Raw genomic sequence first — 20,791 nt, 5'->3', positions numbered from 1 at the left:
TGTGTTATCGATCACATTAATCAGCTGTAGTATCGATTATGCCATCGCAGATAATTTATAGTGTGGCCAATATCTGGGATATGTCTCGAAATGTTGGGTACGGGAATTATCGTCCGGATAAACTTATAGTTTTAACGACGCATTAGACATTGTACTCGATAGAGAACAATGGTAATTCGGGACCAATTCTGTATTTTAATAGGCTCTTAGAGCCTTTTAGACTGAATGTCCACAGTTAGGTTAGGTGGCAGGCCAATGTATCAGGCTCACTTAGACTATTCAGTCCATTGTGATACCACAGAATGTCCACAGTAGCATACCGTAAATTATTTCGGTAATTTTAAGATCAACCTCGTAAGTCCATCATAGGAGCGCAGATATCATTGAAATATGACATAGGAAGTGTAATCTTATCACATATTTTGTATACTTTGCGCCCTCAAACCTATGCTATATGTCAATTCAAGACAACACCCCATCTTCATAGCATGTTAGGCTGTGTAATTCGTTTCTGGGGTGTCCTTCTTTACACACGCTTAAGGATAGAGTTTTGGCATGCCCCAGTGGAATATCCCAAATTACCATTTTTAAACTTGACACATACTAACGTCCTGCCTTGCAAAATTATTGCACCCTCTTATGTGTAACATTTGCTTATAGGCAAGCAACAAAAAGGGTTTTGGGTGACACAGATGTAAAAACATTAATATTTACTTTACTGGCTGGCATATATAGTTGCTGCTTTTTTTGTTTCTCTCGCTCTATTACATTAACATTAAAGTACCATTACTTACTTTATGCAAAACAAAAAAAAAATGATCCTAACCCTGGAGCAATGTTAAGGGTTGAACTATGCATCCCTTGAAAATATTTCCAAAGAGAGGTAAATTCTTCTATTTTTGTGAATAGTATTATATTTGCAATAGCGAATACAGATTTGGTAGACCATAAAAAGGGTAAAATTCCATAAAGGGATAGGACACTGTTTAATATATGCCATATTTTATGACCGGCAAGACACTGTACCTCACCAAATGGTTAGCGTTTTTGCCAGTGGTGAATTTGAGCAGTTTTGGTTCTAAATTTGTTTTGCAAGTGGACTTTCTGAAAAGGATAATAGAATCCTTCACATGAATAATAAATTTTCTTTGAAAGGAATTGAAGGATTGTTTTTTGATTAGATAACAGCAAGAGGTCGGGAGTACCTTTCATTAAATGAATGAAACCCTTACGATCTCAAAGACCTATTGTATATATAGAATTGGCATCCAGTGAAACTTGATCGGAAATAATCTTTCTGTACGTAGTTTGGAATATATTTAAGAATGCCAATCTAATAAATCCCAGCAAACATTGTACTGATACATATTTATTGCGAGGGTAGCTGGCACGAAGTATTACCAATTCACCCGACCATTTTTTATGTGAAAATATTGGAAGTACAAATAAAAATTGCGGGAATTTTTAGAATTTATTCCAAAAAAATTGTAACAGGCTGATCAATCGAAACATTGTCAATAGCCGATACTTTTTCCATTATTCTGGCAATGTACGGATACTGGAATTCTCTCGAAAAGACGGCTTCTTTGTTTTACCCAATCCTTCGAATCTTGCCTATTTTGGACTTCCTGTATCACGGTTATGAAATTTCACTCGTTTGCACGAGTTCATAGTACACCACACCCAGCTGTCCCCACGAAATACACAGATAAGTTTTTTCATTAATAGTCGGACTTGCCGTTTAAGCATGACTAGTGTAACTGTATGCTTTCTTTTTCGTTTGAGATAGTCATAGTGCATTCACTTTTTATATCCAGTAAAGATTCAACGCAAAAAATATTTCCCTTGGTGGTCTTTGGATCAGTTGTTCGACATCTTACCGCAAGTGATGTTTTGTGGGGGGGATTGGTTCCCACTTATACCATGTTGGTCCATTGTGATTTCCTCTTCATCAATCGTATTTGCATTTCCAGAGGAGTTGCAGTTTCTAGGTCTTCCATACCGAAGCCTTAATGAAGGCTAGTATATCCTTCACTTCATAGTCCCGCACATCGGTAATATCATCAAAGAAAAAGGAGCCCAGTATCTTCATTCTTTTAAAAGATAATTCTGGACACTGGCACAGAAAAATGTTTGGAGTCTCGCGTTGTCTCCGTTTCCGGACACTATCTACAAATATCATCAGTCATTAAGCCAATCTTTACCATGTGTTTTCCAAGTGTGCTATGTCCTGTCATAGGTTAGGTTAGGTGGCAGCCCGATGTATCAGGCTCTCTTCGACTATTCAGTCCTTTGTGATACCACATTGGTGAACTTCCCTCTTATCACTGAGTGCTGCCCGATTCCATGTTAAGCTCAATGACAAGGGACCTACTTTTTATAGCCGAGTCCGAACGGCGTTCCACATTGCAGTGAAACCACTTAGAGGAGCTTTGAAACACTCAGAAATGTCACCAGCATTACTGAGGTGGCATAATCCACCGCTGATAAACTTTTTGGTGTTAGGTCGAAGCAGGAGTTGAACCCACGACCTTATTTTGCAAGGCGGGCATGCTAACCATTGCACCACGGTGGCTCCCTGTCCTCTCATGATGCCTATTAGTATTCTCACATCTTCTCTGTGTGTCGCCATAGGGAAATCAGAGTTCTTACTACTCTTGTCGTCACATATTAATTTGGTTTGCTCGCACTCCACATAGGAAGCCCAACGTCCTTTCCTTAAATCATTGTATTTGACATTGATCCTGTAATTATATAAAGGTAGTTGGCGGAAACATCTCTAACGGTATTATTCGTTCCGTAGCCAGCCCATACACCGCCTTATAAACCATTATTCCATAATGTCCTGGTACCCAGTACAGAGTAATATTATGCTCTTCTGTGATAGCTCTAACTTCTACGGTAGTGGCTGACTACCTTCGACGTTATGTTCGGATTATCCAAGGCTACCTGACTGTCGATGAAGAGGCTCTTCTGAATATCGACCTCGTCAACAGTATTTCTGCAGTTTTCGCAATGGCAAATACCTCCGCCTGAAAAATTCTACATACCGAACCTATAACCCTGCCAGCATTTTTTGAATTTGACGGCGCTTCTGAGAATTCCTACCACGTCGAAAACAGTCGTGTACGATATCCAAAACTCGTCGGAAAAGCGCCAAAAACATATTGAATATTGTATTATCGAAATTCTCTATCAATTCTATCAGTGTTTATTCTTGATGGAGGCAGCGTGTATTCCATTTGGAAAGTCAAAAATTGTTCACCAAAATACCTTTCACAATTTTAAGCGAAATAACTATGTTTTCGTTTTTATTTACATCAATTATTATAAGCTAGTTTAGCTTGTTGTTTCACAAAATATAAATGGCAATAGTGGTAGCAAAATGTACATTTCGTACATTTTCGTACGCTTCCCCCATCACAGTTGGCGATTGTTGTAGTGTTACCTACGAGTCTGTGGTAGCGATGAGGATGAAATGGAACTTTGAAATGCTTGTTGTGGGGGGGGGGACTTGGTAGTCTGAAATTCTGGTAACGGCGCTTGGTTAAGTAGACAAGATTGTATTGGAAATCTACGAATTTCATTCTGGACGTTATGTGCCGTTCATACTAAAAGTTTATCAGGATAATAATGTCCGTGTCCAACTTGTGAAGACATCTCACATATTGTTCACTATAAGTTATGTTCAAAGACAAAATCGATACTGTAGCTTGTTAATGGTATCGATATTACATTTATCGATATTTTTCTTACCTCTGACAATTGGGCGACACTGTAAGATTCTTTACAAATACGCTTTACAGATTATCAGTTATTCCGGACGACAGTGCTCGTGTCGAACATATCCCATATATTGTGCACATTATAAGTTAAGTCCGAAGGCATAATCGATACTGCTGCATGTTTATGGGATCGATAACACATTTACCGATTATTTAGTCATCACCGACAAGTCGTATCGATCCGACACATTGTAAGATTCTTTACAAACACCGACATTCCGTCTGGAATAACTGTAAATAACTGTAGTCTGTAAAGCGCATAACACAGATAATAAGTCCGCATAAACTTATAGTCTGAACGGTGAATTATGGGAGATTTTCGCTTTTATACGGTGTTCTTACCAAGCATGTTTTGGGGTTTGAAATGTTTTCCCTTTATAAGCACTTTAAATCGAGTCGTTTTCGACATACTAAAAAACAATTTCAAAAACAAGTTTTCCTCCAAAACACGTCAATTTTAGAATGTGAACCCAACTATTTTGGAATATACCCCGAATAACATACCCTATTCAAAATATGTGTCAAAATATTGAAATAAGTTTCATAGAAAAAAAAAAATAATAAACAAAGGCTTTTAAGGACATGGACATGTGAAAATAACATAAAAAAATGTTTCCCTTTGCGCTCGCGGTAAGTATTTGAACATAGGTTGCATATATGTGAATTTCGAGTGAATGTGAATCTCTAGTTTCCATGGTAAAGGTGGGTATTAAGATCGAGTTTAGCCGCTAAAAACGTCATTTATTCAAGATTACTTTTCTTTAATAATCAATTTTAAGGAATACAAACTTTGTGAAAATTTGCTTTGGGCTTTTCCCCATTAAGTTATAATAAAATTTGCAACAAATATGTATAATTTCATGCATTTTTCTTACTGATTTAGTTTTCACTTTAGCGATTTTAGCGGCTAAACTCGAACTTAATACTCACCTTAACTGTCAACCCGGTGTGAACGGTGAAATGTTTTGTAAAACGAATGAGGAAAACGACCCAATAAACACATGATGAACGTTTTTCAAATGCAACAACTTTTCAGTTTGAGGGTAAATATAATTTTCAACATAAATTCAACTTGACTTGAAATAGCTCACCTTCAATACATCTTCAAATTGTTTGCGAATTACTTACAATTTGCCAAAATGTTGACGAAATCTTTGAAAAGGCGTTGAATATAATATGAGAAAACTTTGACAAAACACTACCCTAAAATGCAACGAAAAAACCATGTGGTTTTCAATACTTATTTGTGCAACGAAGTTCGTGGTCAATTGCAAGAAATAAAAAATGGAAAATTTTATTCAAATAACCAAATAGTTTATAAAACATTAAAAAGCTGACCAATGAAAAAATTGTGAACAATTAACTGGAACTGCTTCAAATAGTTTATAATAATTGGTACGTCAATATGAAAAATTAAATCAACACGTTAAAGAAGTCACTAAATTTAAATCTCTTTGCAGAAAACTAAAATCTTTGGATGCTACATTCTTGCAAACAATAAGAAGCTGACCAATGAAAAATGAGTGCCTTATCGACAAGAAAAAGTTTCCAGAAACATTACAAGTGCAACCAATTAAAATTGTTAAACAACAAATTGTTGAAATCAACAACTTCTGGATGAAAATGTGCATCACATCGTCAGTTTAATTCATATGCTATTATCAGTTTAAAATGGATATTTTGTGAATTCCTTCTGCTGGAAATCAATTCTAACACACGGTCCAGTACGTTCCTAATTTCAAATTACCCGCATGTTAATAAAAGGAAGGAACCAAAAAGAAGGAAATCGAATTATCAATGCAAAAGTAAAAGTGTTTACTAATAATGTTTAAGATATTTAAAGTTTTGTTGTTTGTTTTGTTTTTTTGTTCTTATTTGTTGATATGTTTAATAAGATTATTATTTATCAAATGGTATTGTAGTGTATTATGTAGTGTAGTGTATTATTATATATTTTATTTTGATGAAAATGAATAAATTATACAAAATTCATAGAATTTTGGCTTTGACTTTCAATTTGAAGTGGGGATATCATTCATACAAATTTAGGTTGAAAAGTATTTGCAACGATGTTAATTTTGAATTTGACTCGCATCGAAAATTGTTTGACAAATTATTGAGTAGCGATGCATTTCAATTTGAGGATAACACTTGAGATATTATTGCTAATGTGTTGAATTTCACTGTTGAGGGTAATGTCTGTTTTTTGTTGAGAACGCGATTTTCTCAACAATTTCTCAACTTGAATATTACCCTAATCCTTTGAAAAAATGTTTGAAAATTTGTTGAAATTTAGCATTTTTCAAACGTTTGTGTTTATTGGGGAGTCGGTGGGAACAAAGATTTATTGCTCGCACGTTTGCATTCCGTAATATCGACGACAATGCAACGCAAATACGTTTCAATTTAGGTGATACTCATGAGTGATACGTTAGAATTTCTCACTCAGAAAGAGTGTTGCCAATACACACTTTCCTTTTGTTTACGTGACTTAGCTGTATGCACTTTAGTAAAAGTATTAATATTTTTGTATTATGTATTAATATTTTTTGTAGAATCTTTCAATTGCTGCCACAAAAATGTACAACTCTTTAAACTCTTCACAATATTCACTTCCAATTTCTTTTATATATTGTTTCGAATTAATAAACTGACTTTTTTCTCCCGCCTCTTTATTTTCAGAACTACGGCCACAAGAGAAAGTGAAAACACAACTACAACATCAAACACCACATATTTGCCCACACAACCCCTAAAGGATAATTCCAATATAAGAATAATTAAAGTCAATGCTGAACAAGCGCACTTAGTAGAACAAAAGCAACAACAACAACAACAGCATCACCATCAAACGTCTTCATCCCCCAGTAGCAATAATAACGGCAACCACTTGACAAATTCAAAAGTTGGTACTTCAACCCCCAGCACACCCAAATCGGCAAACGGCGGCAACGAACGACCACTCAAGTGTCTAGAGACGTTGGCCCAAAAAGCCGGTATAACATTTGACGAGAAATACGATTTTGCCACACCAACATCTTCATCTGCAGCGACGTCGACTCCATCAACGTCGACCCATCAACAATACCAACAAATTAATCAACATCAAATACAATTAGCCAATTTACGATCTGCATCATCGTCCACTGCCACAGTCACCACCACAAGTTCGTCTCAGGCAACACAGCCCAAAACTTCCATTTCCATTGTTGGAGTCAACGGACAAAAAAGCTTCAAGCTGGAGAAGTCACAGAGTCCAGCACAACAAGTGGCACCCGGAACGGTGCCACTACAAATATCACCCGAACAATTACAACAGCTGCAACAATTCCATCAGTTACAACATGGCTCACCCTTTGCCGCGATACAAGTCAAGCAGGAGTTTCCCACACAACAGCACACCCTATCGGCGGCTGGAGGTGGCACTGCCGAACTTAAGCACACGGGAATGTTGGATGCTGCCACCCAAGGTCAATTGCAGCAAATGCAAATGCAGTTAGCCGCAGCTGCTGCAGCTGATGCTAATGGCGGTGCCGGACAAAATAGTCCGGCAAATCAACAAAATACTAACAATGGTCTGCAGCAGCAACATTCGACTACCATAAGTACCATGTCTCCCATGCAATTGGCCACTACGGCGGGACAAGTGACAGCAGCGAATGATTGGACCCAAGGTCGAACAGTGCAATTTATGCAACCATCCACAGGTTTCCTCTATCCCCATATGGTTCTGCCGGGTAATCTCATACAGTCGGGTTTGGGTCAACAGCCCATACAGGTGATTACAGCGGGTAAACCATTCCAGGGAGGAGCTCCACAAATGATTGCCACCACACAGAATGCTAAGCAAATGTCCATTGGTAGCAATGCTGGTTTTCCCAGTGGTACCACCTATGCCATACCCTCCAGTCAATCGCAACAGACTTTGCTCTTCTCACCGGTCAATGTGATATCGCAATCACCGCAACAGCAACAACAGAATATCCTGCAGGCCATGTCACAGGCTGCTGCAAATGCCCAACAACAACAGCAGCAGCAACAACAGCAACAACAACAGCAGCAACAACAAAAGAACACAGTGGATGGTCAAAAGGGCTTACAACAGAAGGTCGTACAAAAGGTGACCACCACAACGAATACGGTGCAATCGGCTACAGCACCCAATGTTGCCCAGCAACAGCAGGCCCAGCAGCAATGTGTACAAGTGAATGCTCAGGCCACTGGTATGGCCGGTGGGGCTACGCAAATTATAAGTCCCTTGCAACAGGCCACTGGAGCGCCACAGCCATTACAGATAAACGCCCCTTGGGTGCCTTTCTATGGTTTGCAGCAATTGGCCCAGAATCAGATAATAATTCGGGGTACCCAGCCGGATGGAACACAGGGTGTGTTTATACAACAGCAACCAACGGGTCCAACGTTGCAAACCCAGCAACAGAATCGTAAGTATTGGATGTTTTCTTTTCCCCACAAACAAAAACTAATTTTTCTCTTACTCCTCTTTGGCCATAGAAATAACCCTTCAGTGCACCCAAACACCAACAAAACGAACGCAACTCGATCAGTTGCAAGCCGCTGCCAAGCAACAACAAGCTGCTGGCCAAACACATGCCCAACAAGTGGCCACAGCGGCTAATGCCCAATTGCAAGTCAATCAACAGCAACAAGCTGCTAATGCTGCAGCAGTTCAACAGCAACAACAGCAGGCAGCGGTAGCAGCTCACCTGCAACAACAAGCAGCGGCTGCTGTTGTGGCAGCTGCCAACCAACGTGGAACCACTCAAATTATGCCCCAAACCGCAGGGGCACAAATTCGACCAGCTTCCTCCGTCTCTACACAAACAGCCCAGAATCAGAGTCTGCTTAAACAGAAAATGCGTACCAAGCAACAGGCGGTGAGACCTGCTCTGCCGCAAATGAAGACAGAACCAAATAGCGTGCAACAAGTTCAGCAACAGCAGGTGGTTAAAACTCAAGCGGCAACAGTTGCAGGTCTGCAACAACAGATGACAGCGGCAGTGGCTGCACAGCAGCAACAGCAAGGACAACCGACAATGCATCAGGTTGTCACCTCGGGAGGCAAGCAGTAAGTATAGGAAATTTCCATTGCGATTGTGCATTTTAAGCCCAAATCTTTTCTTTTCCTTTCAGAATGGTGGTGATGAGTGCTGGCACACCAATCACCCTACAAAATGGCCAGACTCTACAACAGGCCGTAGACAAACAACAGCAGCAACAACAGCAACAGCAGCAATTGCAATTGCAACAAATACAAAAGCAACAGCAACAACAACAGCAAGTTTTGTTGCAACAACAATTGTTGCAGCAGCAAATTGCCCAAATACAATTGCAACAACAACAGCAACAGGCGGCAGCAGTGCAACAGCAACAACAACAGCAATTGCAACAAGCTGCCGCAGTGCAACAGCAGCAACAGCAACAACAGGTGGGTCAAGCCCAGCAGCAGGCACAAATACAATTGCAAGTGGGTCCGCAAGCTTTCATAACAACACAACAACAGCAACAATTGCAAAATCAACTCATGCAACAACAACAGCAATTGCAACAGCAACATCAACAGCAGCAAAGAGACTCACAGCAGCAGCAACAGCAGCAACAGCAACAACAACAACAAGCACAAGGGCAAAATATCATTCATCAAATTGTGGTAGCTCAGTCGCCGCAACAGCAGCAACAGGCTCAAGCTCAACAACAACAGCAGCAGCAGTTACAGCAACAAATCTCTGCTGTACCATTTTCGGTATCCTCATCAACACCGGCCTCTATAGCCACCTCGGCGGGAGCTCTCCAACATGTGACGTATCAAACTAAGACTTCTAATTCACTGCCGACCACGTCTGTTGTTACAATTTCCAATCAATCGGGACCCTTGGTGACCAGTACGGTGGGTTTAAGTCAAACGCAATTGCAGCAACAGCAATTAATAGCGGCAACAATAGCTGCATCGCAACAACAACAACAGCAGCAGCAACAACAACAATTGCAGCAGCAACAACAACAGCTGGTGGCTGTCCAGCAACAACAACAACAGCAGCAGCAGGCTCAACAAGCCCAACAGCAAACAGTTATGCCACCACCATCATCACCCGCTCAAAATCCCATATTAGCCATGGCTTCCATGATGAATGCCGCTGCTGGTGGCAATTTGGCTTCACCCTTAACCACAGCTCCCTTGTCCTCCCCCATGGGTAATACCAGTGTCGCAAGTGTTTCATCCCTGCCTACCACTCCCTCCAAGAACGCCGGAGATCAATCGAAAAGTGTTTCAAGTGCCCCCAGTACCCCTAGTACAACGGCATCAACTGCAGGAGGTTGTCAAACCAATGTCCATATTTTATCCGCCCCGTCCACACCTGTATTGACCATTGCAGATAATGGTTCAAAAGAAACTCCCACAAAGTCGAATGACATTAGTCGAGCAAATGATAATGCTACCCCCACTGGTACACTGCAAACTTTGGCAATGGGGGGTCAAGATACTGACAGCATGGGAAATTCACAGGTAGCACAAGCACAAATCTCTCCAACGATACCATTTACCAATAATCTATCAATGGGTGGCATGGTACATGACACCTCGCAAACAAGTGGTGATACTGCTGGACAAAAACCTATGGATACCTCGGAAGAAGCGATTCAACCAAATGAGGCCAAACAATCCAATGATGTCCAATCTAGTACACAACCATCAAATGAGAGTAATTGTGATGATAGTAGTACATCATCTCCCTCGAACACATCGAAAACTCCTAATAGTTCATCTTCAACGGAAACTGGTGACAAAAATTCCACCAGTCGGGCAGGCAATGTTGTTTCCACATCACCAAACGATCAATCGTTGTCTGAAGTGGCATCTACTGGTGCTACAACTTTATCTACAAATACTCCCTCATCGATTACTACCAGTACCACTACAACCACTACCAGTAGTGCGTCTAGCATTACATCTACAACAACTTCTTCAACCTTTACCACTACTACTAATAGTAGCAGTAGCAGTAATAATACAAATAGCACCACCACTCTAACCACAACGAAGTCATCTGTAGGTCCTCCTCCGAAAACCACACCGGGAGCAACCACCGTAAAAGTCGAGAAAGACTTACCAAAAGCCATGATTAAACCAAACGTTTTAACACATGTCATCGACGGTTTCATTATCCAAGAGGCCAATGAGCCATTCCCAGTGTCTCGCAAACGTTACACCGACAAGGATGATAGTGATGAATTACCACGTAAGTTATTTTGCAGGTCGACTCTAAAGTGGCCAGTTCCATGTTATTGATTTAAGACCGGTACTATATTTGTGTTTTACTAGTACCGGTCTTTAGCTGCTATTTGTATCTTCACATTGCTAACATTAAGACCTCCTTGCATCGTTTGGATTAGGCCAAAAGCTTTTGCAATATACCATTATTCATTAATGGTATGGGCTGGTTTGTCATTAGCCATCAAATTGGAAATTTTTTGATTAGCCAATTCATTTAGCTGCAGTGGGCCATTTTAAATTTAAGTATAGTTAAATTGATGAGTGAGGGCTAGGTTAGGTTGTAGAGGATGACAAAAATTGTTGAATCGAATTGATATCCACTTAGACCACTGTAGGTCCATTATGATTCCTCGAGGTAATTTTCTTAACTTTTTCTTCGCTCAAGAACTTCCATTTATCCGTTGCTTAAAACATCCAATCAGAGGTTTTGATGAAGGCGAGTATGTTTTTTAAGCTACACTCCCACAGATCGGTGAGAGCCTGAAAGAAAAGGATCCCAGTACCTTGTTTCTTCTAATGAATAATGCTGAATACAGGTACAGGAAGTGGTACGAGTTTTCTGTAACTTTTGGTTCCGCACCACGGTTGCCACTCGAGCCAAAAATAATCTACCAAAATTCTGAGAAAATTTTACCAAAAATTTTATTTCTATAGAAAATGTTGTCAAAATTGTATTTCTATAGAAAATTTTGTCAAAATTTCAAATTTTATTTCTATAGCAAATTTTGCAAAAATTTTATTTCTATAGAAAATTTTGTCCAAATTTCATATCCATACAAAATATTTTCAAAATTTTATTTCTATGGAAAATTTTGTCAAAATTTTATTTCTATAGAAAATTTTGTCAAAATTTTATTTCTATAGAAAATTTTGTCAAAATTTTATTTCTATAGAAAATTTTGTCAAAATGTTATTTCTATGGAAAATTTTGTCCAAATTTCATTTCCATAGAAAATGTCAAACTTTTATTTCTATAGAACAATTTTGAAGTACCTTTCAGTTGGAGAGTACAGTAAAAAATCTACCATTTTTGGTAGAATCTGCAAATGTCATCATCTTTAAGACATATTCTTACCATATGTCTCCCAAGTGTTTTGTGTCCAGTTATCGCCATCAGACAGCTGGTCTCTTTAGGCAGCCATATCATCATTGACAGGTGGTGGTCTTCCACTAAGCACGTTTTTAGTAACCATTTACTCATGCTTTTCAAAGAGGAACTAACTATCCAATGTCACACCAAGATCCTTGGGGTTCTTCCATGTGGGGATGCTCGTGTCACGAATGTGGATATCAAGCTCCTCCAGGTTCACTTCTTTGATCAACAATGTGAAAATGGTCGATTTTTTAGGAAAAAGTTTCAGGTTCCTTTCTCCTCCTAAGTGCAGAACGGTAGTCATTAATCTACACCTCATGTCCTTGAAGCCTCTACCCGATGTAACTACGGAACAATCATCCGTATAGGTTATCAAATGGACAACTGATGGTGGAAGAAGAGTTTCTGCCACACTGTAGATTTCGCTGTATTTCGGAGGGCTCTTTGTTAAAAAAATCTCTCATTGTCGCTGGGAATTTTGTATTGACTCGCTGTCCTGCGTAATTCCTTCCATCTAAGACTTTTACCATTAGCATTCCAAAATTATACCTCCATTTTTCACATAACTGTATATGTTTCTTACGTATATGCCTATGGCTAAATCACCTCTATTTTTTGAGCCTTATATCGCTAGATCAAAATTTAAAGTTGACTATGCCTGTATGATAGAACTTGAATTCACGCCACGGTTGCCGCAGAAAAATGGTCGATTTTTACTATTTGGTAGATTGGTAGAATTCTTGATGTTTCGATAGATTTTGCAAAATTTTCCTCCAACTAAAATATACTTAATTTTTTTTATAAAAAATAAAAATTTGACAAAATATTCTGCGGAAATAAAATGTTGGCAAAATTTTCTATAGAAATAAAATTTTGGCAAAATTTTCTATAGAAATAACATTTTGGCAAAATTTTCTATATAGAAATAAAATTTTGGCAAAATTTTCTATAGAAATAAAATTTCGGCAAAATTTTTAGAAATAAATCTATAGAAATGAAATGTTAGCAAAAGTTTCTATAGAAATAAAATTTTGGCAAAATTTTCTGTAGAAATAAAATTTTGGCAAAATTTTCTATAGAAATAAAATTTTGGCAAAATTTTCTATAGAAATAAAATTTTGGCAAAATTTTCTATAGAAATAAAATTTTTGCATAATTTTCTATAGAAATAAAATTTTTGCATAATTTTCTATAGAAATAAAATTTTGGCATAATTTTCTATAGAAATAAAATTTTGGCAAAATTTTCAGCATAGAAATACAATTTTGGCAAAATTTTCTATAAAAATAAAATTTCGACAAAATTTTGTATAGAAATAAAATTTTGACAAAATTTTCTATAGAAATAAAATTTTGGCAAAATTTTCTATAGAAATAAAATTTTGACAAAATTTTCTATAGAAATAAAATTTTGGCAAAATTTTCTATAGAAATAAAATTTTGGCAAAATTTTTTTTTCTATATAGAAATAAAATTTTGGCAAAATTTTCTATAGAAATAAAATTTCGGCAAAATTTTTAGAAATAAATCTATAGAAATGAAATGTTAGCAAAAGTTTCTATAGAAATAAAATTTTGGCAAAATTTTCTGTAGAAATAAAATTTTGGCAAAATTTTCTATAGAAATAAAATTTTAGCAAAATTTTCTATAGAAATAAAATTTTGGCAAAATTTTCTATAGAAATAAAATTTTTGCATAATTTTCTATAGAAATAAAATTTTTGCATAATTTTCTATAGAAATAAAATTTTGGCATAATTTTCTATAGAAATAAAATTTTGGCAAAATTTTCAGCATAGAAATACAATTTTGGCAAAATTTTCTATAAAAATAAAATTTCGACAAAATTTTCTATAGAAATAAAATTTTGACAAAATTTTCTATAGAAATAAAATTTTGGCAAAATTTTCTATAGAAATAAAATTTTGACAAAATTTTCTATAGAAATAAAATTTTGGCAAAATTTTCTATAGAAATAAAATTTTGGCAAAATTTTCTATAGAAATAAAATTTTGGCAAAATTTTCTATAGAAATAAAATTTTTGCATATTTTTCTATAGAAATAAAATTTTTGCATAATTTTCTATAGAAATAAAATTTTGGCATAATTTTCTATAGAAATAAAATTTTGGCAAAATTTTCAGCATAGAAATACAATTTTGGCAAAATTTTCTATAAAAATAAAATTTCGACAAAATTTTCTATAGAAATAAAATTTTGACAAAATTTTCTATAGAAATAAAATTTTGACAAAATTTTCTATAGAAATAAAATTTTGAAAAATTTTCCTTTAGAAAGAAACTATTGGCAAATTTTCTATAGAAATAAAATTTTTGCATAATTTTCTATAGAAATAAAATTTTTGCATATTTTTCTATAGAAATAAAATTTTTGCATAATTTTCTATAGAAATAAAATTTTGGCATAATTTTCTATAGAAATAAAATTTTGGCAAGATTTTCAGCATAGAAATACAATTTTGGCAAAATTTTCTATAAAAATAAAATTTCGACAAAATTTTCTATAGAAATAAAATTTTGACAAAATTTTCTATAGAAATAAAATTTAGACAAAATTTTCTATAGAAATAAAATTTTGAAAAATTTTCCTTTAGAAAGAAACTATTGGCAAATTTTCTATAGAAATAAAATTTTTGCATAATTTTCTATAGAAATAAAATTTTTGCAAAATTTTCAGCATAAAGGGTGATTTGTTAAGAGCTTGATAACTTTTTTTTTAAAAAAAAAATCGCATAAAATTTGCAAAATCTCATCGGTTCTTTATTTGAAACGTTAGATTGGTCCATGACATTTACTTTTTGAAGATAATTTCATTTAAATGTTGACCGCGGCTGCGTCTTAGGTGGTCCATTCGGAAAGTCCAATTTTGGGCAACTTTTTCGAGCATTTCGGCCGGAATAGCCCGAATTTCTTCGGAAATGTTGTCTTCCAAAGCTGGAATAGTTGCTGGCTTATTTCTGTAGACTTTAGACTTGACGTAGCCCCACAAAAAATAGTCTAAAGGCGTCAAATCGCATGATCTTGGTGGCCAACTTACCGGTCCATTTCTTGAGATGAATTGTTCTCCGAAGTTTTCCCTCAAAATGGCCATAGAATCGCGAGCTGTGTGGCATGTAGCGCCATCTTGTTGAAACCACATGTCAACCAAGTTCAGTTCTTCCATTTTTGGCAACAAAAAGTTTGTTAGCATCGAACGATAGCGATCGCCATTCACCGTAACGTTGCGTTCAACAGCATCTTTGAAAAAATACGGTCCAATGATTCCACCAGCGTACAAACCACACCAAACAGTGCATTTTTCGGGATGCATGGGCAGTTCTTGAACGGCTTCTGGTTGCTCTTCACTCCAAATGCGGCAATTTTGCTTATTTACGTAGCCATTCAACCAGAAATGAGCCTCATCGCTGAACAAAATTTGTCGATAAAAAAGCGGATTTTCTGCCACTGATTTTGGTAATAAAATTCAATGATTTGCAAGCGTTGCTCGTTAGTAAGTCTATTCATGATGAAATGTCAAAGCATACTGAGCATCTTTCTCTTTGACACCATGTCTGAAATCCCACGTGATCTGTCAAATACTAATGCATGAAAATCCTAACATCAAAAGAATCACCCTTTAGAAATGAAATTTTGGCAAAATTTTCTATAAAAATAAAATTTTGGCAAAATTTTCTATAGAAATAAAATTTTGACAAAATTTTCTATAGAAATAAAATTTTGGCAAAATTTTCTATAGAAATAAAATTTTCTATAGAAATAAAATTTTGGCAAAATTTTCTATAGAAATAATATTTTGCCAAAATTTTCTATAGAAATAAAATTTTTGCATAATTTTCTATAGAAATAAAATTTTGGAAAAATTTTCTATAGAAAAGAATTTTGACAAAATTTTCTATAGAAATTTTCTTTAGAAAGAAAATATTGGCAAAATTTTCTATAGAAATAAAATTTTGGAAAAATTCTCTATGGAAATAAAATTTTGGCAAAATTTTCTATAGAAATAAAATATTGGCAAAATTTTCTATGGAAATTGCTTAATTGATTAATAAATATTTGAATTGAAATAAAATTTTGACAATATTTTCTATAGAATTAAATTGTGGCAAAATTTTCTATAGAAATAAAATTGTGGCAAAATTTTCTATAGAAATAAAATTTTGACAAAATTTTCTAAAGAAATAAAATGTAGGCAAGATGTTCTACATAGTATTCCAAATAAAAAAAAATGACAAAATTTTTCTATAGAAATATGGGAATATGTAACATTAACATTTGTTGTGGAAAGATCTGCAATGATCCTCACATATATTTGTTTATACCAACATTGACTAACAAATTTCCTTTCTTATTTTTTGCAGAGAAAAAACAAGCCATGGATGATACGACCAATAGCAATGGCAACAACAATACCAATTCCTTATCGACCAGCCCTCTACCACCCGATATGGTGGCATGTGAACAATGTGGAAAGGCTGAGCATAAAACTAAATTGAAAAAGAAACGCTATTGTTCCCCGGCATGTGCCCGCCAAGCTAAAGCCTCCATTGGTGGTGTTCATGAACAGCATCAACAACAAAATCAAAATCTACAGCAACATAGTGATAATACGGCATCAAATGGGACGACAGGAGGAGCAACGTTATCCCTAAATAATAATGATGCCAGTGCAGCAGCAGCAGCCAGTGTTAATAACCTCAATAATAGCATGTCAATGGATATTAATCAAACTTTGGTTACGGCAGCAACAGCTCCAATGCTACCAGTAAATATTGGTGGAATGGTTGATGGGGCGCCACTAGTGGCTGCTATGCCTATGGTAGCAGCACCCACATTAGGATCGGCAGCCGCCGCATCATCCATTCATCAATTATCAATGTCTGGTACACCGGCGGCCATTATAAATGATATTGGTAACCAGCAACAACAACAACAGCAACAACAACCTGTCACTGCTCACATTGCTGCCATACCTACAGCAACGGCAACAATGAATGCCATAGCCGTAACACCCGCCATCGATCAACAACCACGAATGGCCAATTGGACGGTGGCCGATGTTTGTGAATTCATAAAGAATTTACCCGGTTGCACAGATTATGTGGATGATTTTGAACAACAAGAAATTGATGGCCAAGCCTTATTGTTGTTGAAAGAAAATCATTTAGTTAATGCCATGGGCATGAAATTGGGACCGGCTCTCAAGATTGTGGCTAAAGTGGAATCCATGAAAGAGGTATCAGCGGCAGCTTTAAATGCTGCCAATAATGCCAGCAATAGCATGGATATGCAATAAATTAAGGAAAACTCTAAAAGTGTACATATAGAGAAGGGGCAGATAAAATGTCCAGCACCCCCTTGACCCTAGAAAATCCACACCTAGCCACAGGGTTCAAACCTAAACTATGGAATCATTAAACATACATATGTCTATCGTCTAAACTCTTAATTAATAATGGCTGTATTATATTATCTTACTACTTTGATTATGAATATTAACTAAAACGAAATGTGAAGTGAAGTACTTGGAGGAGGAGGCAAGGAGCATCCAGGAAAATCCAGCATCCTCTTCTTTCATTTGCACGCTGATAATTTCTTCGACGACTGTAAATATTTAATTGATAGAAAACAAATTAATACATAATACTACTTTTAACCTACTAAACTTACATATACACACTTATAAATGTCCCCCTTTCCCCATTTGTTGGGATACAAAATATAGCTACTATGCTATGTAAATGACTCAGTTTGGCATATTCCGTTGGAATCTTGTCATCCACACAAGATATACTTTTTGCAAGTATACCGATATTTTTTCTTTTTCTTTTTATTTCCTTTTACTTTTTTTTTTTTTTTTTTTTTATACCAATTTTAATAGTTTATACTATATTTATTAAAATGTTCACCTCACTCCTACAAGCCCATCCCCTCTCCCACATTAGTATCTTTAAGATATGTTTTTACTATTATACATTTGTAAAATTTGATTAAAAAAATCTACACAGTGTTGTTTTCATTTTCACCCCCCTTCCGCTCAATATTATGAGTTGTAATTTTCCATTTATGCAATAAACGATATACAAATGGCAAGGAATGTTTTATTTTAGTTTTTTTTGATAATACCATGTAATAACCAATAGACATATAAACAAATAACTAAATGACTTCTTTTTGTAGTTTTTAGTCAAGATTTTATGTTTCTTAATGCATAAGTAACTTTTTTTATTACATTAATAATTGAATAAATAAATTCACTGGAAAGTGTTTAAAATATTGTATATGAAAGTGTTATACTTCTTTGTTTTATTGATTTTTGTTGTTGTTGAAGAATCAGGTAAAACTCTAAAAAAAGGAACAATTTAAACAAAAATTCGTCATAGTCGAGTTCGGGAGTAAGCATCCTAGCTTGGCCATATAAAAAGTGCACAGTCAAGAGTAGGGATGGCAGGCGTGCTCTTTTAAAGAGCACATGTGCTCTTGTTTTACAAAATATGCTCTTAAAACAAGATAGGCCAAAAGAGCACGCAAAAGTGCTCTATTTTTAGTTAAGTACTCTTTTATGGAATTAAATGCAGTGCTGCCGCTAGTGAAAAATTGAGTGAAGTAGATTTTGGAAAAAAGTGGAGTAGATTGAATAAAATTGAAGTAGCATACATTTTTGAAAACAAAACAATAGAATTCATTTTATTATACCCTCCACTATAGGATGGTGGTATATTAAATTTGTCATTCCGTTTGTAACACATCGAAATATTGCTCTAAGACCCCATAAAGTATATATATTCTGGGTCGTGGTGAAATTCTGAGTCGATCTGAGCATGTCCGTCCGTCCGTCTGTTGAAATCACGCTAACTTCCGAACGAAAGATGCTATCGACTTGAAACTTGGCACAAGTAGTTGTTATTGATGTAGGTCGGATGGTATTGCAAATGGGCCATATCGGTCCACTTTTACGTATAGCCCCCATATAAACGAACCCCCAAATTTGGCTTGCGGGGACTCTAAGAGAAGCAAATTTCATCTGACCCAGCTTAAATTTGGTACATGGTTTCAGCATATGATCTCTAACAACCATACAAAAATTGGTCCACATCGGTCCATAATTATAAATAGCCCCCATATAAACTGATCCCCCGATTTGGCTTGCGGAGCCTCTAAGAGAACCAAATTTCATCCGATCCGGCTGAAATTTGGTACATGGTGTAAGTATATGGTCTCTAAAAACTATGCAAAAATTGGTCCACATCGGTTAATAATTCAATGATTAAAACCGCTATGTTCATCATAATTAAAGGAATAGGAAAAACAATTAGGTAATATGGGGAAAAATTTTAAAATTTGAAGCAGAACAAAAAGTGAAGCAGATTTTTGGAAGAAGGAGTGACGAAGTAAATTTTGTGAAAATGAAGCAAAATACTTCGATTGAAGTAGTAGCGGCAGCACTGATTAAATGTTTCTATTTTATTTGAAAAAGTGTGCTCTTTTTTTCGTATGTGCTCTTTTTATAAACTGAATGTGCTCTTTTTGCCTCTTCAAAATCTGGCATTCCTAGTCAAGAGTGATATCCAAGAGCTTGTGATCAATCAATTAGCATACCATACCATGACAATATACCACTTCTGGACCACCATGTAAGAATAGTGAATAATGAAATCTTCCACTGGCCAAAATGTTTAAGACGGCAGACAATTGTAATATTGATAGAATTGACGTTGACATGCCACCAAAAATTATATCCTCCAAGTAACAATTGAACGCTTCCTTCGTCAGCTAAAATAGTCCATTCAGCCTGCAAAAAGGTGACTTTCTGCCAGTGCACACCATTTCAAACCCATGAACTTACACCAATGACAATGGGTACTCTTATTTGTCGCTGTACTATTTTATATTCGTCTCCAATTCGAATGTAAAAAGATATTTGGGTCCATAAGATATAACAGGTTGGCTGATAAGTCCCCGGTCGGACACATAGATGGATTCGCTAGTATTAAATGCATATTATTTTTATATAGTACCAACCTTCAAATGATTCGTGTAAAAATTTGACGTCTGTAAGTCAATTTGTTTGTGAGATAGAGCGTCTTTTGTGAAGCAACTTATGTTATTGTGAAAAAAATGGAAAAAAGGAATTTCGTGTTTTGTAAAATACTGTTTTCTGAAGGAAAAAAATACGGTGGAAGCAAAAACTTGACTTGATAATGAGTTTCCGGACTCTGCCCCAGGGAAATCAACAATAATTGATTGGTATGCCAAATTCAAGCGTGGTGAAATGAGCACGGAGGACGGTGAACGCAGTGGACGCCCGTAAGAGGTGGTTACCGAAGAAAATATCAAAAAATCCACAAAATGATTTTGAATGACCGTAAAATGAAGTTGATCGAGATAGTAGAGGCCTTAAAGATATCAAAGGAACGTGTTGGTCATATCATTCATCAATATTTGGATATGCGGGAGCTCTGTGCAAAATGGGTGCCGCGCGAGCTCACATTTGACCAAAAACAACAACGTGTTGATGATTCTGAGCGGTGTTTGCAGCTGTTAACTCGTAATACACCCGAGTTTTTCCGTCGATATGTGACAATGGATAAAACATGGCTCCATCAC

General features: G+C 36.1%; 1 protein-coding gene and 1 long non-coding RNA gene across 2 annotated transcripts in view; both read left to right on the top strand.

Moving 5' to 3' along the window:
* LOC142228222 (polyhomeotic-proximal chromatin protein-like) overlaps positions 1–18,472 on the top strand; it is a 40,902-nt gene extending 22,430 nt beyond the window's left edge. The window contains exons 3-6 of the mRNA XM_075298590.1: positions 6,468–8,227; positions 8,298–8,871; positions 8,937–11,041; positions 16,546–18,472. Coding sequence (XP_075154705.1) covers positions 6,468–8,227; positions 8,298–8,871; positions 8,937–11,041; positions 16,546–17,480 — 5,374 coding nt within the window. The 3' untranslated portion in view covers positions 17,481–18,472. The remainder of the gene's footprint in view (positions 1–6,467; positions 8,228–8,297; positions 8,872–8,936; positions 11,042–16,545) is intronic.
* Positions 4,781–5,782, top strand: LOC142231721 (uncharacterized). The gene is made up of 2 exons (XR_012720884.1): positions 4,781–5,180; positions 5,246–5,782. It is a non-coding gene; the product is annotated as an uncharacterized LOC142231721 (long non-coding RNA).
* Positions 18,473–20,791: the final 2,319 nt, after the last annotated feature.

Source organism: Haematobia irritans, chromosome 3, assembly GCF_050003625.1.
Source record: "Haematobia irritans isolate KBUSLIRL chromosome 3, ASM5000362v1, whole genome shotgun sequence".
NCBI lineage: Eukaryota > Metazoa > Arthropoda > Insecta > Diptera > Muscidae > Haematobia > Haematobia irritans.
Note: the sequence above shows the minus strand (reverse complement) of the source record. Positions and strands in the feature narration are given on the sequence as shown.